The sequence below is a fragment of the Lissotriton helveticus genome, chromosome 2_2, assembly GCF_964261635.1.
Source record: "Lissotriton helveticus chromosome 2_2, aLisHel1.1, whole genome shotgun sequence".
NCBI classification, from domain to species: Eukaryota; Metazoa; Chordata; class Amphibia; order Caudata; family Salamandridae; genus Lissotriton; species Lissotriton helveticus.
This window is the reverse complement of record NC_136060.1, coordinates 30206580-30231489: the sequence shown is the minus strand read 5'-3', so window position 1 is coordinate 30231489 and position 24910 is coordinate 30206580. Positions and strand designations below refer to the sequence as shown.

At 47.3% G+C, this 24910-nt stretch overlaps 1 protein-coding gene across 2 annotated transcripts in view; it reads left to right on the top strand.

The window, feature by feature from the left end:
• Positions 1-24910, top strand: part of CENPU (centromere protein U) — a 457607-nt gene that overhangs the window by 170966 nt on the left and 261731 nt on the right. For both annotated transcript variants that reach the window (XM_078678017.1, XM_078678018.1), the window contains one exon: positions 16711-16986. In XM_078678017.1, the coding sequence (XP_078534143.1) occupies positions 16711-16986 (276 nt within the window). The remainder of the gene's footprint in view (positions 1-16710; positions 16987-24910) is intronic.

Here is a 24910-nt window from a genome sequence, read left to right as displayed (position 1 = left end):
TATCTGTGGCTTCTTTAGTGGTAGGTAAAGTCCCCTCCAATACTATGCCCCCTTTAACAGTGGATAAATGCAAAGCCGAGACATACAGAAAAGCCAGCAGCACAGATATTGGGAATAAAATGTCAGAAACACATGCGATTAACCTACTGGAAAGCAAAGGGTAAGGCAAGTGATCAGGTGTGGTGGCTGCCTGGCAGGGGTGGAGGCAGCAGCACCTGTTGTTTTCCACCATATTAGGTTTATGTTAATGTACGATGGGCTACAAGAACCCCCTCATTAACCAGAAACACTGCCAGCACGCACACCCAGTGCACTTACTCCCACTTTCACGCACCACACCATTGTATTTGCCCTTCAACCAGGTAAATATGAAAAAGGCTATGCCACTGAGCCACATTACTGGCGGCTTGGAGATGAACCTTACCCTCAGTTCTGTTTCTGGCAGTCAGTAAACCTGTGCCCGGGAAGAGATGGTACCACCTGATGCAGTAACCACGTGTCGCATTAAAGAATGTGAGGTGTGCCTGGGGCAGCCTCTGGTTTGTCAGTACAGGGTAAGACGATGCAGGCGCCTGTGTCACGTTACACGTAAATGTAAATGTAAATGTAAATGTACATGTATTTATATAGCGCAAATGACCGACACGGTATCTAAGCGCTTGCTTAGGGAACCCGTCCTGGTATTCCCCTGTGAGATACCCCGGCAGGGTATCCACAAGGTGAAAGCCAGGCATCCCGCCGCGAGGGGCTGTAGTGGAGATTAAGCAAGCTATTGCCCAGAGTCGCAGAGTGTGACCCCGTGAGTCGAGTAGGCACCGGAGCGAGAGAATTATCGAGTCCGTGGAATTTTTAGAGCCCGAGACCCGCCGAGGCGGGAAATCGAACCCTGGTCCACGGTCGATCTCAGCTTCCGGGTCTGCCGCCTCTAACCACTGAGCCACACTTCTCCACCTAGGTAAGGGTTAGTACGCCTCTGTCATGTTACAAGAAGGCAGCGAGTACTGTACTGTATTACAGGACATTATAACACAAGTACAGATGGAAAGTTACTAATAGAAGCCGGTATGCGCTTTCCCCAATAGCAACAGAGCAGGTATAAGGGCAAAGGGAATTTCGATCCGTGAAAAATGGCCAACAGAAGAAGGGAAATCCCCTACGTCAGCTGCACTATAAGTGGAAATAGTACTGTCCCTTGGGGACAGCTATTTCGGAGGTGGTCCCTTGCCTGTCACAAGCCGCTCCTGGGGGAGGGGTGGGCGAGTTCCACTCGAAGCACGGAAACCGAATCTTCCGAAGGATCCGTCAGAGATGCGTAAAGAGAGCTCAACCCGCCCCATTCAGCCCTTCACAAAGCAGGACTGTGCGTGACACTGCACACAGGAGGAGGCGGCTTGATGGGAAGTGGTAAACCACGGAGGAGTCTGTGCCATCTGAGAGCCCACTGCAGGCCTGAGCCCCTCTTCTTACACAACACGGCCCGGGCGGCTGCTGTCAGGAGACCCTTACAAAGCACACGTTCGGCCGGCTGGTTATTTCACGCACTCCCACAGTACCTTCCTTTAAAAGGGATTTTACACGAACAGCCACACGGGACGGCCAACCTGACTGCAAAAGGGACTCTCTCACAAACATACAGAGCAGCCTGCTATCCTTAAAACGGTTTCTCTGACACACAGCACAGGCCAAATTGCTATGGCACGGGGCTTCTCACATCTGCACATAGCAACCTGCTACTTTACAGAGCCACCCCTCAGACACATCACAGGAAAGCTCGGTATACTGCAAAGGAGCCTCTGCCACACATGCCAGCCTACTATGAACATTTATTTTTATTTTTCAATACAAAGCACGTCAGTCCGTTTTATCAAGGGGATAGGTCAAACCACACAGAGCTTACAAGCAGAATATCTTCTGTATACCTGCAACAGCAGCACGAGCCTGATGTGGGTTCACCCAGGTGTGCGCTGACATATAGCACGTGCATTGCATTTAATAGGCAGTGATCGGCACGGAATCACCAAATCTGTTGTGAAGGCTGTTACACCAGAAAATGCCTTCTCAACATAAAAAACACGAACCTGGCAATCAGGGCCAGGGGGTGGGGCTCGAGCTAATGTATAATACTCGAAGGCAGCTGAGGGGGAAGGGGGTTTACACACTACGCTTGTTGGCAATAGAAGCAAGCTACTGCTTCATTGTATTTTTTGGTGCTATAGGGGTAACAGTAGTAGCAGGTATGCCTCGATGTTTAACCGAGGGCTCAGTAAGACATCGGGGTTCGCTGACACATAAAACCTCAGTAATGTTGAAAATGCTTGTTTGTCGGTGGCAAATTAGTGTTCCGGACGACCATGTCAGCCGGGGCTCGGTAGCGCATGGCTTGTGTGAAGTTTACAAGTATGGTCATTCCAAGATAGCCGCTTGCGTCCAAGGAAGGCTTAAGTACCCCTCTCTGTCTCCTAAAGTACTTTGGAATGAAAGATGTGGAGCATTGCGCGTGCTTGGCAAACCGCTTGGGCGGTGCGAAAGTGAAAGAGGACCGCGCTGCAGCCTATTTCTTGTCTTTATGTGTTTGAAACACATGGCCCCGTGAAGATAAGAAAGCTTTTGCGACGAACGGAAATCAGACGAGCCCGTCCAAGTGGGCCGTCTGAAAAAGAGAAAAGTCTACATCGTACAAACCTCTTTTCCAATGGCTGGCCAAGGTTTAGCATAAACGGTGACGCCGGCCAATGGAAAAGAGGCTTAAAGCCCGTACTGAAAGCTACTCAAAAACATAAAATCTCGCCGAGCGAGCTGCGCATGTGCGCAGCCACGCTAGCCGAGACCTAAAAGAGTACTTCCATGTGAGTGGGAGAAGTGGAAGGACACAATTAAAGCCATTAATTAGTACATGCTCGATGCTCCATCGAAAGTTTGAACACACGTGAAGAGGAAGTGATGTCTGCACTCACTGAGCAGTGAGGGACTGAGAATGAGGAAGAAGCCAACCAATGGCAAGTAAAGTACGAGCTAAAAGCCCCTTTTTAGAGTTAAAAAAAAGAACAGTAGTCCTCGCAGGCACCATTTCTACAGGCAAGACCTAAAAAGTGGTGAAATGCCAGTGTTTGTTTTTTCCCATACACTGCCAATTGAAGAAACCAATTTAATATGACTGTGATTATCATAAAGGTTATTGACATAACTCTTCCACTGAAGTCTCTCTTTCTGGCTTCCTGCTCTAGTAACTGCAGGGTAGCCTTGTATATCGCAACCTTGTATCCACACATATGTGTTTTGTTTCATCCCTCACTCCAAGTATGTTGGAATTTAAGAATAGAACCAGAAAAACTATTTCAGTTCTCTTGACTGATTGATTAAATGGGTTTTACTCTAGAGAGCAGATCATATATTTAGTTTCAAAATTGAGTATTTCAATTGGTAAACAGATTCTAATTTATAGATTATTCCTCTGCTGTTCCTACATGTTTTGGTATATTTATGATTCATTTTAATGATTCAACTTGTACATTTTTTTTAACTTAAAAGTATGCACCCGGTATCTTTAGTTTTGTCATTTTCGGATATTGTAATTCCCAAGAATAAGGGCTTACTATTGGTTATTCACCCACCAGAAAGCCTTTCGCAAAATATAAAAAAAAAACACTCCACAACAGGCGGCTTTAGATACAGAATTATAGATGGTTAACATTGAAATACTGGGATGTTTTCACAGAGGGGTTCTGAGTGACATCAAATAGATAGCAAGAGCTGTCTATGACGTCACTTAGAATCCCAAGGTTAAAAACATCCCTGTAATTCACTTTAAACCAATCTATAATTTTCTATTCTGTATACCTGCCCCTCAAAAATCTGACTATGCTTTTAACTGCTGAGCAGGGATAGACAAGTAATGGGGAGGCGTACGTAACATGGCCTCTCCCCCATTGACACAAATGTGAAAATGATTTACTTTACCTGCTATCCTTAACCACCCCCATCACCCTCTCTGCCCTTTTGCCCCCCTACTGCAGCTGTTACTTCTGCTTTTTGCAGAAGCAGACTAGCAGCACTGCTGCAGTGAGTTACCAGATTTGGAAAATGGTGTGAAAGATAGAGGCTTTAGTCGTGCTCCCAATGAATCATTAGTTGCATCCCAAAAGGCACTCTGTAAAGCTCCTTTAAAAACAAGGATTCCACTCCAGGGTATCTTAATCATTCAATGATTTTATTCTCATAAATTTTCATTTGTTATTTTCATGATTTTTCTTTACTTTTTAGAAACATCATATCCATTGGATTATCATTGCATTAATCCATCACTCCTATGCCTTTCGGGCATTATGACGCCCTTCCTCAGGGAGTAGCACTGCAAATTCAGAAGAAAAACATATGTACTGATAGTAAAAGCATATGCATTGATAGTAAAAGCAACATGTACCATTAATGATGCTCATAATGCATTAGAATCTAAAGTCATGCCGTAAGTGTGCGAGTGAAAAAAGTGAAAAAAACAAAAAACGAGTGTTAGCATGCTTCAAAGCGTGAAAACGATAATGGAGTATTCAGCGAAACAAACACTTACATGATAACACTGTTTGCGATATGCACCTCACAATCTGAAAAGATAGAAGCTTCCCATAGAAGCCATTCCAAACAAAATGCATATAAAAGGCTTATATTTTCTGCATAGGTTTACAACATCATGTGATAAGCTGCGTTATCGTCAAGAAATTGGAAAATGCACCAGAACTGGCCCTTAAAGCCCAATGACTTCCGTCTCCTACTTGGGTATCTCCATCTTGAATGGTTAAGTGTTGTGGTAATTGAAATGACCATTTGTTTCTTATTTATTAATTTATTTTTTTGTATTCGTTTAATGGATGTTTTGTAATGCTCGAACTTGACATCTCTTGGTGTTCACAGCCACTTGGAACCACCTTTAGGAGGGGGTGGGGAGGACTACTGTTTATGCTTTGGGGGAAGAGACGTGCTCAGGGCAGTGATGACACATGGCATCCTGAACTGATACATCATATAGTAAGGAATGGTTGGGCAGGGGTGCATGGATGTTGACGCTTCATACTAAATCTTGTTTCTGGCACACTGGCTGTGCAGTCTGATCCCTTCATGGAGGATGAGGCTGTCCTGCGATGATCTTATTGACTGATGATTTGCCTAAAAGGTAGGTTTTAATTTTTCCCTAAAACGTGAATGATCTTATTACACGCTGAGTACTAATTCAAGACTATTCGAGAGCATCTCCCCTAGACCCTCTGGGGTCAGTTTACCTAGGCCTCTCCTCCAGAGCTTCCTATGCAAAATAGAGAGTATTTTGTACTTTCTTCGATCTTTTAATTTCATCTGCTCAGGGTGAGACACATTCTGGCTGCATTTTGTTTGTTGGTCAAAATTATGTACATGAATTTCCTATGATCTAAGCATGATGGGACCAATGATCCATAAGCCTTCTGCCTTAACTGAATTAAATCGCCTCTCAAACTAAGCTCAGTCGGAAGTGATATTTGTTCACAGTTGTACATGTATGAGTTTGTTAAAACTATCCTCTATTTCTTGAAACTGAAACAGATTTGGTGTCATCGATCGAAGAGCCATTTCATTGTATTGCTTTCTCCTAGGATCTACACAAATAAGGGCACACATAAGGGGTTCATTCTGGCACACCTGTGGCTTACTCTCTGTGTGGCAAGTGTGGTTGATAGACATAAGAAGTTCTGCATTTGTCCACCAAACTAGGAGGACAGTTAATTCTGGTTCTTCAGGAAGCAAGTGATATGGTCTTGCTGAACGGGACTAGTGAAGGGTTACGACAACAGTTCTCTGCGCTTCACCTGCATAACCTGCATAATAAATGCCTTAGTTTTTGGAAGGAAAATGAAAGTGCCAGAGGGCTTGCACTTGACTTGACAACCAATAGAAAGGGCCGAATTGTATAAGTATTTGGGGTCAGATTGCATGAGGGGTGGCCTCCATTCACAGCTGGCTGCTATTGAGCTGAAGCAATGTCTCACATTTGCTTTGTGCAGATTATTTAAGGAACTGTCTGACTCTTCAGTCATTCCATTAATGAACTTGATTAAATCAAATTTACAGCCCATTCCAATCAAAATGGCTTAATCAACAACAGTGTAGCCTTTTCAGAGTTCTTCCCTGTGTACTCAGTTCAACTTTACAGGAACAGCCAGGGCCGGAACTCTACTTTATATAGCTGTGCAGACCAGTTTCCTCTACACCTGGCATCACATTAGACATGCAGACCAACAGAGGAGCCACGCCAGCGACCAAGATGGCCGCTTAGGGACTCCGCTCCACCGACCTTCCTCTTCCGGTAAGCTATCCTGGCTAACATCCTGACCCCCGGCCCCACTCCCTCGTAGGGGAGTTGGAGCGATGACCGTGGGTGTGATTTGAGCCCCCTTCGAGCTCTTGTGGGAAGTCGTGGCCGTTCCTCTGAGAAGACGGGGCCTCTGGTCGCCCGCGAGTGTGTCAACATTGGCCGCCGCGGAACGGAGGCGGACGGTCCGCGGTGGCGACCCGCCCGAGTTCAGCGGCGAACCCTGGATTAAGGAAGCGCTGGATGGCGCGGAGGCAAATGGGCTAACAGCGGAGCATATTGATTGGCATGCCGGGGCGCTCCCGAGTGAAAACACCTATCGCGCCGCTCTACCCTTCAGGGCGGCCTGGTAGTCACCGTGCTCCTGGTGCCTGGATCGGACCGATTTGTGCTCTGCGTTTCGCCCCCCCTCCTCTCCCCCCCCCCCCCCTTGTGGCACTGGGAGTGCTCGATCGGAGCTTACGGAGATTTTGCTGTGACGCCCGGGAGGGAGGCGGCGGTCGGCTCTTGTAACCGGCCCCTGGGGGCTGAGATTGTGGCACCTCCTGTGGGGGTGCGTGAGGCCATCCGTGACTTGGGGGGCCGTCCAGGAAGGACAATCGGCAACGCTGGCCTTAAGGGTGGCCCTTGCCTGCGTCCTGGAGGTGGCCAGACACCGGAACACATCACGGGAACTTGCCCCTGGTAGCAACCGGTATGAAAGACACCTGATTCACTAGATACAATCGGGGAGAACGGTGGGGTGCCGCTGAAGTATTGCCAGGAGTGATAGGAGGCCGTCCGGGGGGGTTCTGGAGCCACCGGCTGACGACTTGGGGAGTTCCAGGCAGAGACATTCGCCATATTATAGGCCTTGTGCAATGGTGGATCCTACCATGAGGCGATAGCCGTTGCATCTGAAGCTGCGAAAACTCTGTTGGTGTAGAAGATTTGGCACGGGTTGGATTCCCCGGGCCACTCTGCGCCCCCGCGAGAATCAGACATTTTGAGGGAGATGGACCGGATCGGTGGACCAGAGACGATCGCGCAGGAGTTGGTGGAGTGGGATCAGAGACTGCCCGGTGCTGGTTTTGAGGCAGGCGGTGACGTTGCGACTCTGGCGACGGTGGGGAGAGGTGAAGGCTGATATCAGGCGTTGAGATGGCGACAAAGGTTGACCTGGATAAGTCCCTGCCAAAATCCACTAGGGGGCCAGAACCGTCCAAACCAATAATTTGGATCGCTATACACAGCCCAGAGTATCGCCTGTAGACTCGAAAAAAGCCCCTGTCGGGGAGGTAGATGACGCTTCTGCCAGAACTGAGCCGACGCTAACAGATCTCATGGCGGCCATTACCGGAGTGCAGGCGTCCCTGGGCCTGAAGATGGAGGCCCTAGACAACAAATTGGACACCGTAACAATCGAGGTGGGGCTGATAAGAGCGGATCTCACAAAAGCGAGTGAGAAAGTCAAATCACTAGAAATAAAGACGAATAGCCTCAAAGACGATGTTAGCGAGTTGCAGCAAGAGGTGCGTGAGCTTAAAGCCTCAAAGACTCTTATTGATCGTAAGCTGGACGTTTAAGAAGGAAGGGCTCGACACAACAATGTCTGAATACTGGGGGTGCCGGAGAAATCAGAAGACCAAGCACCTGATCTTTTCGTTGAAAACCTTATTCTCAACCACCTTGAACCTAAGGGTCTTAGTAATTTCTTCACGGGTGAACGCGCCCATAGAGTTCCCGGGGGTAGACCTAGACCGGGGTCCCCCCCCGTCCTATGATTGCAGAGTACTCAATTTCCGGGACAGAGATGCGATCCTCCAGGCCGCCCGTATTGGTGCTCCATTGCGCTTTGAAAATGCGACTCTATCCTTCTTCCCGGATTTTACCCAGGCGGTGTAAAGCAAAGGCAGGGCTTCCTATCGGTGAAGAAAAAACTGAGAGACAAGGGTATAAAATACGCTATGATGTTTCCGCCCACCTTCGGGTGGAGTTCAACGGGAATGCCTGGTTTTTTGACAATCCTGAGGTGGTGGCGGATTGGTTGGACAGAATACACATGCCGTAGACTCCGAGAGTCAAGACCGAGCGGAGGCGGAGGACCAATGATTTAGTAAATAGGGGGCTCAATGGGCTTAACTTGTTAGTTGTTGGGGGCAGGGAGGGGGGGCGAGTACATGGATCCCATACCTCATTGTATCCTTCAGATTCATCCGGGGATTGATCAGCACAGGTGTGAGAATGATTGTCGGGTAGGGGTGGAGAGGGGGTGACTGATCCATTCTACGGCCCTCCTGTTTTCTACTTTTAGTTAACAATAGGTTAAATTGGGGCGACAGGCACACTGCTAGTTGGGATGAGTGTTGGCTATATGCAGGGGTGCAGGGTGGGGGGAGGGGGCTTCAGTGTTGTGGGGTATTTTGTGTTTCAGTTTGCTTTTTGTGTATGCTTTTTTTTCTTGCACCAGGTGACAGCACAGCATTTTGATGTTAGCGGTGTTCCTTTCATGTTTCTGTGTGATTATGGTTTCCTCTTTAATTTTTTTAACCTCAGGTGATACAAATGTAGCGACACGCTCTTTACATGGGTTCGGCGACACAGAATAGTCGAGGATCATGGATGAGAGTGCTGAGTTGGAATGTGAATGGCTTGGGTGATAAGATCAAGAGAGGGATGGTTAGCCAACTTATCAGAAGACACTCCCCTGATGTGATATTATTGCAGGAGACGCACTTAGTTGGTAATAGATGCATGGCCCTCCACAAAGGGGGGTACAAATTAGTGGTGCATGCTGGGTTCACCACCAGCTCTAGGGGGGGTCGGGATCCTGGTTAAGAATTCCTTTCCTCTGTCTGTGCAGGCTACTTGGGTGTATCAAAGGGGTAGATACGCAGGAGTCTCGGGACAGGTGGGGGGCAAGACGGTCACCCTTCTGTCTATTTACGTGCCACCAGGCCTCCAGACCGAGACCTTTCGAGATTTGAGTTCTATCTTCCTCACGTTACCCCTTGGTGGCCTGGTCCTGGGAGGCGATTTTATCGCCGTGTTGGATGGAGCGGTGGACCGCAGCCTGCCGCGGGCGCTTAGGCAGACTCAAAGATGGCTCTCAGAATTCCTGGACACACGGGCTGGTGGACAGCTGGCGACTACGTATCCCGACATTGACACACTACACTCATATTTCAGCAGCTCATGGTAGTTTATCTAGGCTAGACTAGCGGCAATAGGGAACATGGTCCACAAGGTGAAGTATCTTGGGAGGGGGATCTCTGACCATTCTCTGTTGTGGTTGCGCCTCGCCCTCGATCAACCGGCAGTGGATAGAATAGCTCCCATTAGCGCCTGGCAGTTAAAGGACCCAGCTATTAAACAAGAGGTACACCGGATGTCGGACCGTTACTTTTTGGAAAACAAGGGGTCGGTAGATTCGGCGCAGTCCCTCTGGAAAGCATACAAAGCGGTAGCGAGAGGTGAGGTATTATCCTTAGTGTCAGGAAAGAAGAAGAAAAGTCATGCAGAAGTAGCACAGAAAGAGACGGAAGTTATACTTCTGGAGGAGAAGGTGGCCAAGTCGCATACGCCCACGGAGCTCCACTTGTTGAGACTCCGGCAGGAGGAATATAAAGATCTTGTTAGAAATAGAGCGATAGTCCAACACAATGCCGTCCAGAGCCATATATATGAACACGGCGATAAGGCTGGTATATTGATTGCATGGCTCGAACACGGGAAGCGAGCGTCTAGGCTGGTACCTGAGTTGGAAGGGTTGGAGTCACACGGGATCACGGATCCGCAGGCTGTGGCGAACAAGTTCTCGGAGTACTACCAGAGGGTTTACACGGCTGGTAGCAAATTTACGGAAGTTGAGCATGGCGAAATGATTAGGGACATTGTTATGCCGTGTTTGTCAGAGGAGGACAGGAGTTATCTTGACTCCGCTTTGTCAGACGATGAGGTTACTCAGGCAATTAGGCAGTTAAAGTCCGGTAAAGCGACAGGCCCCAACGGGATACCGATTGACTGATACAAGTTAAATGCTGGTAGGCTCGCCCCTCACCTCCGAGCCATGTTCGTTGAAAGCAGGGAAAAGGGTGCGCTCCCCTATGATCAACGAGTGGCTAATATAGTGGTCATACATAAAGCCGGCAGTCCCAAGACTCAATGCTCCTCCTATAGGCCCATATCGCTTCTTAACGCAGAACCCAAAATACTAGCGAAACTCCTGGCTACTAGGCTGGTCAAGGTGATCATGACCCTGATTCACCCGGATCAATCCGGTTTTATGCCGCGTCGGAACACGGCTCTAAATCTGCGTAGGCTTCATGGAGTCCTTGGAGGCTCCCCGAAGATCCATGAGCCGACGTTGTTGGTATCCCTAGACGCCACAATGGCTTTTGATAGAGTGGAGTGGCAATATCTGTTTGCGGTATTGACGAAGCTGGGCTTCGGGAGTGAGTGTATCGGTTGGGTGCGTCTGCTGTACGCAAACCCCCTAGCCAGAGTGGTTGTCAATAACTGTAAGTCTAATGACTTTTCTTTGGGGAGGGGCACCAGACAGGTATGCCCGCTGTCCCCATTACTTTTTGCACTCGCAATGGAGCCCTTGGCGGCTTGGGTCAGGTGGGACAAATCGATACGGGGCTTGCGGTGGACAACTGACTGGGAAGATAAGATCTCACTGTATGCAGACGACGTCCTGCTTTACCTCACCAACCCCAAGGAACCCTTTCATAACTTTCTAGATGTGCTTCCTATCTTTGGTAGATACTTCGGATTGGCCATTAATTGGGCTAAATCGGTGCTCTTTGGCCTGGTGGGCGACCCGCCGGCAATTCCGACGTCGTGCCCTATTCGCGTTGAGACGGTAGGATTTAAGTATTTAGGCATATTTATCACGCTTAATCCACAACTACGATATGATAATAATTTGGCTTCCCCGTTGAACAAGTGTAAGAAAGATGTGGAGCGCTGGAAAGCTCTTCCACTCTCCTTGCTCGGAAGGGCCGCTCTCTTAAAGATGATGGCTTTGCCCCGGTTTCTATATGCCTTGCAGGATTCGATGGACCCAGTGCCAACCACATACTTTAGGGAGATAGAAACTCTTCAGAGGCAGCTCCTGTGGGATGGTAGGGCCCGTATTGCGTTTAGTAAATTAACTCTCCCGTGGTATGATGGCGGGATCGGACTTCCAGATTTAAGGAGGTACTATTGGCCTCACACCTGGCCGCCGTGAACCATATTGTCTACGGAATCACAGGGGGATCCAGCGAATGCCATGGACCGGGGTCAAGCCCCGGGTGGGATGATAGATAGAGCCCTGTATTCCAGGCCTGGGAAGTTTCTGTTGACTGGCCCAACTGCGCATACGATACAGGTGTGGCACGCGACCATTAATGTCTTGGTTGGGAAGGCAAATTAACACTAGCAACTCCCTTGCTAAACTCTGAGAAGCTGGGTAGTCTGTGGAAAACTAAGGGGTTCGACAGATGGGACCTAATCGGAATTACCCAGATAAAAGATGTGTGGGGGAAAGACTCGGTGCACACATTTGAGTTCCTCAAACAACAATACAGTCTGCATGAAAACTAGTACTACCGATATCGGCAGGTGAGACATGCCCTTACCACACATGTCCCTAAAGGCACGGTGCTCCCGGAGGCGTCTCCTCTTCAGGACCGGATACTGAATGGGCATATTCCTGAGAAAACTATCTCTCTGATATACAGGAAATTGGTCAACAACATGGAAAACCCGTTGAAGCGGATTAGAACCCAGTGGAGTGAGGATGGGTTAGAACTAGATGATGAGGACTGGACAGAGGCGGTTTCCTCTCCGAAGGTAGTCGCTATCCAGGTGCGGCTCCGATAGGTACAGTTAAAGATATTACATAGATCATATATAACTGGGCCTCGTTTGGTACGAATGGGACGAGCCAAGAGCGGACATTGTAGGAGAGGGTGTGGAGAACTTGGCACCCTAATGCATATTCTCTGGCACTGTGAAGTGATTCAGGTATATTGGATGAAGATTCACAAAGATCTGGGGGGTGTACTGGGTGTGGTGATACGACCAGAAGCCCGGAGATGTTTGTTGAATGTGTGGGAGCCTACAGATTTAAACGTGTACCAGAAACAATGGGTGATGCTCGCGTACATGGTGGCTAGCAAATGGGCGGAAGATTTTGACTGGTGTATGTTTAGGGAGAGAGCAGTATACGTGGCCAGGGGTTGCCCGAAGAAGTGGGGGAAGATATGGGGAGCATGGAACAGCCACCGGGGGGAGATCTGCGAACCACCTTTGCAGAGATCGGAGCTGGAAGCACAGGAATCCCCTAGGTCCTAGCACTTAATGTTGTTATAATTGATTCTGTACCGTGCCACAATGACCCATGCATTGAAACTGTATGTGTTCACCTGAGATTTGGTTTCCTTTTTGTATTGTCTTCCTTTGTTTTCAATAAAAAAGAGTTATAAAAAATAAAAAAAGACATGCAGACCAAAACTTACTTTAAGAACTGGTATGCATGAGTGTCCACGTTCTACTACACCTCTAAACTCGCAAAAACATATTTACCCAATCCAGTCAAGGAAAGTTTAGCTCAGGCAAGCGGTAGGTAAATTGGCTTGACTGATGCTACTTTTTAAAACATGTATTGGCAAACCAGTTATTAAATAACTGGAGGCTGAGGCGAAAACATTTTTTGACAAGATATATGCGACTCTGTGCACAGAACAAGCTACAGAAGCGTTGTTCGAACTCGTTACCATTAAGTTATAAATTAAACTACTTGAGATTTAAGATTTGCCCTTTTTATTTTATCAGAACAGCGACAATCCTGGAAAGATCCAAACCACATGGAAAGCTGTAGATTCTGCCCAGATAGGAAAAAGTAAATACCACACAATCTCTGCTGTTGTCCATTCTTTTTGCAGAAATTTGCGAAATGTACTTATTTCAGCTGTAGTGACCCAACTCATAAATGGATTTAGTAAATGTATATCCGCTGTAGAGGACTACACCTGAAATAAGAAAACGTTGGTATGACCGAAGATCCCAGTCTAAAGAGATGGTGGCCAGCATGATGGCTGAGGCTCGTGGCACAGGTGGTCCCTCCAAACATCCTCCTCCTACTCCAATGGAATCACAGAAAGTGTGAAGGGAGTGTCAGACATTGACACCTCCAATCCTGCAGGCTCCAGCCAAAGTAAATTATATTCTTGTATAAATGTTTCAATAACATATTGTTTGTTAGTCTTCAAGTACTACATCTTAGCTACAAAAACTCAATTTAGATGCTTGCTGTAATATGGCAATGCATTATGGAAGTTGTAGTACAACTACGTTATATGGTGTACTGTGTCGATGTATAAACTACACATCTATTCATAATCATCATGTCGAAAAACACATAAATCACATTATCAACAATATGAACCAAACTTAGTAACAATTTATTTACAATAACTATCTACATGCATTTCAAAAGATGACACCCAGGACATGTCTGAAACCACCATTGTGGCTGATGAAGCAACTGACACACTAGTGGAAATTGAGGACAGCACAATTGCTACTCCTGCGTCCGTAACTCAAACTCCCAACGCCCGGGAGAGCAAACGTGACACCACTACCAGACTTTGAGGAAGGTGGTGGGGAGCAAACACAAAGCAAGAACACAACATCTTCTGTGCGCAGGACACATAGATTATGTAGAGTCCAACAACAAACAGTTCACAATGATGGTGTCTCTGATGACATGTCAGACAGTTCACAATTGTTTGGTGACCTTAAAAAAAACAATTGTCATAGTACAGCGCCTGCAATCCAAAACAGATAAAAACAGTGAATAGGCATCTGCCAAGAATGTTGCGTCCAATGCAGCAATTGCAGAAAGCTCAAGAGTGTTTGATTGCTGCCTTGGAGAAGGAGCTACATTTACAAAGCCACCTGCAGCACATGTCATGCTGTGAGGCATTTACAAAACCAATAAATCGATTGGCATTAGCCTCCACCACTCTTGCCAGCAAAAGCAGTGAACATCCAAACTGACATGGGGCAACGCTACCAAGATGTAGCACGCGGGCTGGTGAAAGTGACCTCAGCTCTGGAGAGTATTCCGACAGATAAACGGCCAGTCTTCAACATATTGACTCCACATGAAAGCAAAGATGGCTCTAGCCTCAGTGGCATATCTGTGCCAGAGGGATGCTGTGCAAGGCAAACACGCTGACTCCCATCTGGCACAGAAATATCCCCAACTCCACATCCAAGTACTGATGAGAAGGCGAAGAACATCAGAGGTCGTAAAAAGTAAGTTTTGTATGTAAGATGCTACATTGTTGTTGTTTGTGTTCGCAGACTTTTTGCTCTGTTTAAACAATGACATCCTATAAGGATACAGTTGTAGAGATACAATTACAATGCATTATCGCAACCTGAATAAAAGGTTATCTTTCATTTATGTAAAAATATTACCTTTATGTATATTTATTAGATGTGGTAATCATTCTATTCTTACCTTTAAAATAGTTTATTATGTTCTCTATGTGTCTTGCTCGACCCTCTGCTGCATGTGACCCGTCTTGCTGGTTCTCTAGTGTTGGTAGTTTGCCTTCTGAGTCTGATTCTGGCTCTCTGTTGACAATGTGAAGACCCTTCCTCATGGCTATGTTGTTAAGAATAGCACATGTGGCTATGATTTTGCTACCTGCCTTGGTTCTATAGACTAGTGCACCACCAGTCTTACGTAAGCATCTGAAACATGTTTTAAGTATTCCAAAAGTCAGTTACATTATTGTTTGTGTTGTTCTATGTGCCCTGTGGTACTGCCTTTTACTTCTGGTTTTTTGAGTCAAGTATGGTGTCAGTATTCAAGGGCACAAAGCTTATGCACTGTCTCCTTAAATAGTATGAGAAGGAGAAAGTACTAGATTATTTTGCAAATGTACTATTGAACACTGTATGAATTGAGTTTGTAATCCTTTCAGCCAGTAAAAGATCATTGCCAAATTCACACAAGGTCACTTATGATGCATGAGCCATCACGCACTACCTGAACATAGAGTGAATAGGTGCTTTTCCTGTTTTTATAAATGAATTCATTTACGGAAGGGGGACATATGGCAAGATGTGTGCCATCAACACAACCAATAACTTTTAGAAACTGTGCTACCCGACAAAACATTCATTTTGTGTGTTGTATATCTTGAAGAGTTTGGAAAAAAAAACATATTGGTTCACTTTGCCAACCATGATGTCCAAAAACCTGAAAAAACCTAGAAAATGCCCTTTGTGACACTCCCCTCTGCAACTGCTATAACTTTCTGGTAACGGCCAGAAGTTAAAAGGTGCAGACAACACACTATCTGCACATGTGGTGGAATTGCTTGCTTCTAACAGTTTTTTTTTTTGGTGAGGATGTAACTCAGCAATTAAATCCAAAATTACCTTCCTACTTAGTCTACACTTCTCATAAATCGCTTCCTCAGTCTGTTCATGAATGGTAACCCTCACCCTAAATATCCTCTTGTCTCCTTCTCTGCCTACCAGCCAAAATCTTTATCCTCCTCGCCAAGACATACAAAGCCACCATTCTGAAAGAGCCAGATGCATCCTAAGTGACTTTTTATTCTTTGTACCTGGTTATAAACTGATGTACATTGATGGTATTTGCACTTCCTAAATGGCTATTTTGTGACTAACCACACTAGGAAATCCTTTGTACATAGTGTTAGCGATTTGCTATTTGGCAATACCAATGTGAAATGCAAACAATGCGATTTCTTCATGATGGAAATCTCAAATTGCACCATCGAAAATGCCTTTTGGACATACCAAACCCCCATTTTACATTTCCTAACGACCTGAAATAGGAATTTGCACTGTTAGGAAATTCAAAATAACTTTGTATTTTGGGCCCATAGTGCTTTATTCATGACAAATTATTATGACTTCATTATGAACGCTTTCGTAGTGAAAGGTAGGATTGTATTAGATTTTATTCCGATGCTCTATTAGAGATTTATGGATTATTTTCAATAAATATTATTCCGGGTGCGAGTTTAAACAGCAATTCATTGGTTTCCAATATAGACAATTTCTTGCTTTCTAGACCCTGTTTTTATTCGGAGTCATTTTTGTGGGCTTTCCACATACCCGCAACTAGTTGTGCAGGCTAGCCTGTGGTCTGAGCCGCTTTAGGCCTTTGTTGTAAGTTCACTGGTATTTGGTGCTATTAACCAGCTCTTAAGTTTGATATGTGTGCTTTTTATAGACTTTAGACATTAAATGGCACTTACCAGGCTGGTGATGTTTGAGACTCCCTCCCACTATATATGTTCATTTGAAGTTGGCATTATAACGATGTTGCTTCCAAATATTTTGTGTCTTTTTAGACATCAAGCAAGAAGCCGGCAAACATGAAAACTCTTTCCCCCTCGCCTGCATTGAAATCAGTAAGGAAAAGTCCAAAAAGCAAACAGTTACCAAATATTGATCCTGGTTCCGAGGATGAGGTGTTGGAGCACACTTCTGAGTCTGGCAGCCAAGGCTCAAAAAACAGGGCATCATTGAGTTCTAAATCCTCTTCAAGTACACCAGCAGCAGGACTTCCTTTTGAGAATGAAATAGAACATCAACCAAGTCCCTCAGTGTCGTCAAACGAGACTATGGTATGTTCTAATTTACTACTTTATTGTTGACAACCTTCCCTCAATCAGCAGTGACTGTATTTGCTTAGTAATAATTAACTCACTTTTTTCTTTTAATTAGGCTGTTGAGAACCATAAAAGGGCCTGTAATTACAACCAATGGGTCCGATTCACAATGGTAAACGTCTAACTTCACTACTTTTCAGTATTCTCAAAGGTAAACTTAGGCCAAAAGTCTAACTTTACCAGTAGTATTTTACCTTTGTGAATACCGACTTTTGGTTCAAGTTTACCTTTGTGAATACCTAAAAGCAGTAAACTCAGACAAAAGTGTAAGTTCACCTTTGTGAATTGGGCCCAGTGTCTATTTATTCAGCTTTTTTACTTGAATAATATTTAAATGTAATGAATGTATTATGCACCCTTAATGAGCTTTATTGGTACCAAAGGGGGCTGATTCTCTCTCTAGAACATGATCGACAATCCTCAAATGAAGCTTCCTTTATAATCAATATATGCAATTTAAAGTAATGTTTATGATTTAGGGTCGTGAATGTAAATTTCGAAAAGCAAAAAATGTTTTTTTCAACTTTCTATCTTACAAAATTAAAAATTCTGTCACTGGATAGATTTGTAAAAATGTATTGAAATAAAAAAACAATGATGATAGTATGTAATGTACCCTCCAGAAACGTTCCTTCCATCTCACTGTATGCTCTGCAAATGTCGTGATATTTAAATATTGCATGCGCCGTTTACGCAGCTTGTGAGCATTGTTGCTACAAGCTGGTAGTTTAAACTGAGCATTCCAAAAATAGGCATTCGCTCATCCAATGTATTGTTAGTCTGCCCCATGTCGAGGTCAATGTTGATGTCCTGCTTGTCACAGTTCTTTTTGCAAGAAATGCTTATAGTCTTTAAAGAGAACTGCTAAGACCTCGGTTCGCCTCTCCCTTCCCTCGCCTGCTTGAGTTCCCAGAGAAACAAAACTCCCTTCAGGCAATACAGGCAAACTGTATTGCCCACTACTAATGGGTGATCTCATTCATTCTTGAGCGATGTGCATGGGTCATAGCCGGTATTATAATAATGTTTTACCTTAGTTGTTATATCTCTCCGTGCCATCCTAGGGCCAGTAATTTTTGTCCAAACTTCCTCCTGGGATTTGCATTTGTTGGTAGGAATGAACGAGCGCCCCCATAACATGTGCACGCAGACACTGGCATCTTTTAGAGTGAGATTCTCTTTAGGACCTCCTCAGACCATAGAAAGTGGCATCAGGAAGTGCTGGCAGTTGAGCAAAGGGATTGTTATATTTGTGGTGTGGGCATTCTCTTATTACGTAGATCTTTTGTGGTTCAAACAAAAAAAACGGAAACTTAATTTCAGGTTAAGATTTATGGTTTAATTGTTTTTATTGAGATCAGATAGGAAAAGCATAGAAGCAGCGCCATGTATATTTTAGCCATGAACTTTCAACATCAAGACGTGCAATCAAATAAGATCCTTCATATACATGGGTTCAGTGTTCAAAGTGCAATCAGTTAAGTGCTCGTACATGGTATGGAAAGGATGAGAAGAAACAACGGATAACAAACCCCCCTACCCTGAAAGCTCCCCCCTTCCCCCCTCCCGTCCAGTGCCCCCTTCCTCCCCCCAATCCCTCCCTGACCCCTCCACTCGATTATGCAGATTCAGCTATGAGAAGCCTAACAGCCTGCTTTCTTTGGTTCCGTGAGTCTCAATAATCCCAGATATCGGGGACATGTGATTTCCCGGAATTCTGTGGTCAAGAGTGACATAAAGGGTTGCCACAGATCATCATATTTGTCTCCTTCCCCCGCCATAGTTAGTGATAATTTCTCCATTCCGAGTACATGCCACAGACGATGCAGCCATCCTACAAAGGAGGGTGTATAGGGAGTACGCCAATGTGTGAGTATGTTTTGTACCGCAGAGTCCAATGCAATAGCCATCTGTCTACCTCTGCGAGATCGTAGGGGATAGGTCAGTGGGTTAGGAAGACCTAATAGGGTATAGGCCGGGAAACGCGGGAGTTCCGTCTCAAAGTGTTTGTCTATTTCATCCTGCACTTGCGTCCAGTAGGGTTGAATCTGCACACAGTCCCACAACAAGTGGACCAGGTTGCCTACCTGGCCGCAGCCACGCCAACAAGTCGCCTCTCGACCACTGTCCATCGCATGTAGCCGTTCTGGGGTGTAATACCAATTGGTCGCTACTTTCGTGAATGTCTCCGTAAGTCCCATGTGGTATGCAGAGTGTCGAGCCCTGTAATAAATCCCCTCCCATTCTTTGTGGCTGAGAGTCCTATCCAATTCTCTCTCCCACCGCTCTCTACCCGGGTTGTGTATGTGCGTCTGCGTTTCTTGTAGCATCTTTTAAGATCAGAAATAAGTTTAGTATCTGATGTGCGGGAAATGAGCCATCGTTCGTATGGGAGGAAGCGTCTACCCACGCTTGCGCGTACCTGCGGTTGCAGTGCCCAATGCCTCACTTGCAGATAGCGTAACCGCTCAGTCTCTGGGAAGCCGTATTCCTGTTTCAACTGGGAGAAGGGAACGACCCCCTCTGCCCCATACATGTGATATAGGAAGCGGCAACCCGCAGGTCTCCAATGGGCAAAAGTCGTCCCCCCTGCACCCGGGGTAAAATCGGGGCTACGACCAATGGAGTGAGTGGAGAGGGGAATGTCGTGAGGCCATGTGTGATGTTGGTAGCGTCCCACACTTCGAGGGGACCCTGTGTTATATATGAGGCGTACAGGTTAGGAGGTCTGTGGGGCTTGCGGAGGAAGGGGATTTCCTGCAGCGGTCGGGCCACCACTGCCTGATCTTGAAACAGCCAGTTGTTCTCTGACTCCCATTTACTCCACTCGACTAAATATCGCAGCTGCGACGCTTGGTAATACAGGTGGAGATACGGAACCCCATACCTCCCATCTCTGGGGCAAGCGTGACCAACATTCTCCGCATTCGAGGCTTCCGGCCTTGCCATATAAATTGGACTGGATCAGATTGTGTCTGCCGAACCCATCCAGCGGGCGGTCGCAGTGGGAGGGCACGGAAAAGGTAAAGGACCTGGGGTAGAATAGTCATTTTAACCGCCGCGATCCTGCCCAACCAGGAAAGGGGGTAGTGTCTCCACCGGTTGATCTCCCCTCGGATTTTCCGGCGGAGGATGGCATAGTTAGTGGTGATTATATTGGGGAGCGAGGAAGCCAATTGGATCCCCAGATATGGGACTGTGTCCGTTACCCATTGAATGGGAAATAGGCCCTGCAGATAAGCCCATGTGGGGGGAGACAATGAGAGATCCAAGGCTAGCGATTTGTTAATTCTTTTTTTTTTTTAATTCTTTTTATTTTATTGCATTTTACAAATTGAAAAAAAACAACAATAAAATCGAAAGCAATCCCCAACAATCATCAAATCCCCACCCCCCTTCCCGCACGCACAGAACAGTATTTCAAATTTGCATATCAGCAGCACCCAGCACCAGGACTACACAGCCAATTTAGCCAACAACCCGAAAACCGGGCAGGCGGCGAACAGTGCATTCAGGCTCCATAGGACAGGCTAAGTAAACCACCCCACAGAAAACCATCAACACATAGACACGTGTGTGCACTTCATTTACCCCGAATCTTCCTCGTTCGCGGCATCTTCTCCCTCCGCACAAGGCTCATCCTCCCCCTCTTGCCCTCCAGCATTCATATAGGTCTGAAACAACCCCCAAAAAATTTTGGGCCGGCTCCTAGGGGGTAGCAGCTCATTGTAAACCTCTGACTGTCTGCAACAATACATCATATCTTTCTTCCAGCTCTGTATTGTGGGAGTCGGCCCCCTCATCCAGCGCCTGGCGACTTTCCGTTTCGCCATTAGCAAACCCATGCCTACCAGTCTGCGCAAGGACTTAGGTAACTGTTTAGGGTAGCCTAGAAGCGCAAGCGCAGGAGCCGGGGCCCTCTCTACCTCCGTAATTCTGCAGAGTTCCGCAAAGACTGCACTCCAGAAGGACTGCACCCTCGGGCACAGCCAGGCAAGGTGTAGAAAATCCGCCACCGGGGTGTGGCACCGATCGCACTCCACCGCCGCGCGGAGGCCGTATCTGTGTAAGCGCTCTGGGGTGTAATAGACCCTGTTCAGATATTTAAAGTGGATCAGCCTGTGCTTGCCATTGAGGGAAATACGCCTGGTGTTCTCGCAGCAGTATCGCCACATATCGTCATCTATTGGCATCTACAAATCACTCTGCCAGTCCAATCGCGCAGCTGTGTACTGTGTCTCCCTGTGGGAAAGTGCTATTCTGTATAGGTTAGTTACTAGTTTACGCGGGGCCTCAGATTTTAACACGAAAGTTAGTTCAGGGACCTCCAGTGGCTCCGCAAGGTCTTCTCCTAGCTGCTCTAGGAGGGCTCTACGCACTCTATGGAATTGAAAGCGTTGCAGCAGTGTTTCTGTACCCCCAGTACCGCGCACCTGCTCCCATGTTTTGGCCCTCTCTTCCTGAAATAGGTCCCCAGTCTTGATGATATTAAGCTTGTGAAGAGCCTCAATCACTCCCCTGTCTCTGCAGGGGGTGAACCATTGTGCCCATTCCACCGGCATACACGGTGAGTATAATAATATCCCACCCTGATGTTGCAAGAGACAATGCCATGCATGGTTGGTAGATGCTATGGAGTCTAGTATTCCCGTTCTACGGTCCACCGCCTGGAATATCGTCACAGGTAAGGGAAGTGGGTCTGAAAACAATTTCTCCAGTCTCATATGGGGATTTGCGGGCTACCATGTATCCAAGCGTGCAGGTGTGCCCCCTGTGCTACTCTGTAATATAATTCCAGGTCCGGCGCTCCCAGACCTCCCATGTTATATGGTAGCGTAAGTGTCTTCCATTTCACCCGCGGTTGTTTTCCCGCCCAAGCAAGTTTTACCATGAGTTGGTTCAGTCTGTGAAAGAACGTGCAGGGCAACACTATAGGGAGATTGGTAAAAAGGAATAACATCCTAGGCAACACCACCATCTCCATAACCGAGATACGACCTAGTAGGGACAGGGGCAGCCTGCACCTAACTTCCACGTCGTCCTCCAGTTTGCTAACGGCAACGCCGTAATTCTCTCTAAACACCAGATCAGAATCTGTGTGCAAACGTATACCCAAGTACCTAATGGGCTCCGTTGTCCACTGCACGGGGTACTCAACTTCGAACTCTTGTGTAATGGGGGTCAGCGGAAAGACTAGGGACTTCGTCCAGTTCACTCGAGACCAAATAGCGCACCAAAATGCACAACCTCGCACAGGACCGCCCCGAGGTTTTGTTCAGGCTCTCGAACATACAGCAGCGTGTCGTCCGCGTACATGGAGACTATGATCTTATAAGAAGGGAACCTGATACCTCAGGGCACAGACCAAAGGCTCCGCTACTAAAGCGTACAATAGGGGAGACAGCGGACACCCCTGGCGGGTCCCTCTACCTATGGGGAAGGGGTCAGTGACCAGGTCGCCTAGGCGGATCCTCGCCGTGGGTCTGTCATACAAGGTGCCGATCATTTGCAGAAACGGCACCCCCAGGCCCATCCTAGTTAAAACGTGTCTCATGAAGGGCCATTCCACCGAATCGAAGGCCTTCTCCATATCAAGAAACACCGCCACCGCCTTAACATCTTGCCTAACATGTTGCATCACGCCGAAAACCGTTCTGACATTGTATGTAAGGTTCCTCTCCTGAATGAATCCAGCTTGTTCCAGTGCTACTAGTGTTGGGGCCAGAAGCGCCAAACGGGTCGCCAGCACCTTGGCATATAACTTCGTGTCAATGTTCAATAGGGAGAGGGGTCTGTACGAGCTGCACTCGTCACGCACCTTGCCCGGCTTGGGGATCGCCACTAGGATGGCTTCCCTCATCGATTGAGGCATGCAGCCCGATTCGCATAAATCGTCAAACATTGTCTGCAGGTGGGGGAGCAGTACGTCCTGAAATGCCTTATAGAACCCTACCGGGAGCCCGTCCGCCCCCGCTGCGCTATTGGCCCTCATACTGGACAATGCCTCCGCTATTTCATCTTTCTCTATGGGGCACATCAGGAATTCCCTATGCGTGTTCGTGGGGAGCTCAATGTGTTTGAGGTAATCTAATATCTCGTCGCGTATCTTCCCATTCTTACAGTCAATCCGCGTAGTAGTGCCTGAACCTGTGCGCAACATCAGCCTCCTCCGTGAGGACATCTCCTTCCTCCAACCTCATGGACGTAACCTGTGTCCGGCCCCTTCTTCCCTTCAGTGTTTTCTCCAGCACCGAACTTGGTTTGTCGCCCTCGCCATATATGCGCGCCTTCGCGTACTTTCCCATATGTTGAATCTCTCTATCCGCTTCCTCGTGAAACTGAGCAGGGAGTGCTTTCATCTCCTCCTCCGTTGCCACATCTGCCTCCCTCCTCTGACGTTCCTCTAAGTGGCCCAACTGCTTCTCAAGCTCTGTTGACTGGGTGTGAGTGTTTGATTGGTTCAGATGCTCCGTCCATCACCACCCCCTTTTGTACCGCTTTGGCCGCCATAAGTGTGGCAGGGTATGCTCAGACGTGAGTCCCTTGCTCACTTTGCCACTGGATTCAAGCAAGCCGGGCTGAAGAAGGCTGCAATGCCAGAAACCGGTCCTCGGAAGCTTGTTTCCGGTCCAGGGAAGGCATGGCTTGGCAGTTCGGGCTGGACTGTTCCCATGAGGCACAGGGTCAGACTGATTTGCATATGGCCATGTCTGAACTGGGGTGGCAGAGTGGGCTAAAGTACGGTGATGGATTAAACCCAGATCTGTTGACTGGGTGTGAGTGTTTGATTGGTTCAGATGCTCCGTCCATCACCACCCCCTTTTGTACCGCTTTGGCTGCCATAAGTGTGGCAGGGTATGCTCAGACGTGAGTCCCTTGCTCACTTTGCCACTGGATTCAAGCAAGCCGGGCTGAAGAAGGCTGCAATGCCAGAAACCGGTCCTCGGAAGCTTGTTTCCGGTCCAGGGAAGGCATGGCTTGGCAGTTCGGGCTGGACTGTTCCCATGAGGCACAGGGTCAGACTGATTTGCATATGGCCATGTCTGAACTGGGGTGGTAGACTGGGCTAAAGAACGGTGATGGATTAAACCCAGATCTGTTGACTGGGTGTGAGTGTTTGATTGGTTCAGATGCTCCGTCCATCACCACCCCCTTTTGTACCGCTTCTCAAGGTCGGACAGACGTTGCCTAATGGATCGAAGGATCCCCGAGTGTTTGGATATCACTACACCTCGGATGTAGACCTTAAATGTCTCCCAAACTGTTTGAAAGCTGTCCACCAAGCCAATAGTTGACTCAAAGAACGTATCTATTGCCTCCGCAATTTCCCCCCGGAAGAAAGGGTCAAGGAGGGTGTAAGGCGAGAAGCGCCATGTGAAAGGGCGGATAACTTTCTTAGGGGTAGCCAGTACCAGCAAGAGTGGCGAATGGTCGGAAAGCGTTCGCGGGAGGACCGTACAGCCACTCAGCAGGCCCATCAGCGAGGAAGACATAAGCCAGTAATCTATTCGGGTATGAATATTGTGGTAGGCGGAGTAGTGAGTGTATCCACTCTGCTCTGGGTGTCCTGCCCGCCAAGCGTCTTCTAAGTCTAAACTAGTGATGGTGCAGTCTAGCTGACGCGCGGCTGCCGAGGGTCTGCGGGCAGGGCCAGCCGATCTATCTAGTCTTGGATCCCGTACCAAATTAAAGTCCCCTCCCCCACCCCCATATGAGCTGCGTGTGGCAGTAAGCGGCGGCTACTGTCTCTAGCGTTGCAAAAAATTCCGGGCAATCAAAATTCAGCCCGTACACATTGACTAGCACCAGATCTAACCCGTGTCCTTTACATCGGGATATCACAAAGCGGCCTGCCGTGTCAGCGTTCAGTAGTTCCAAT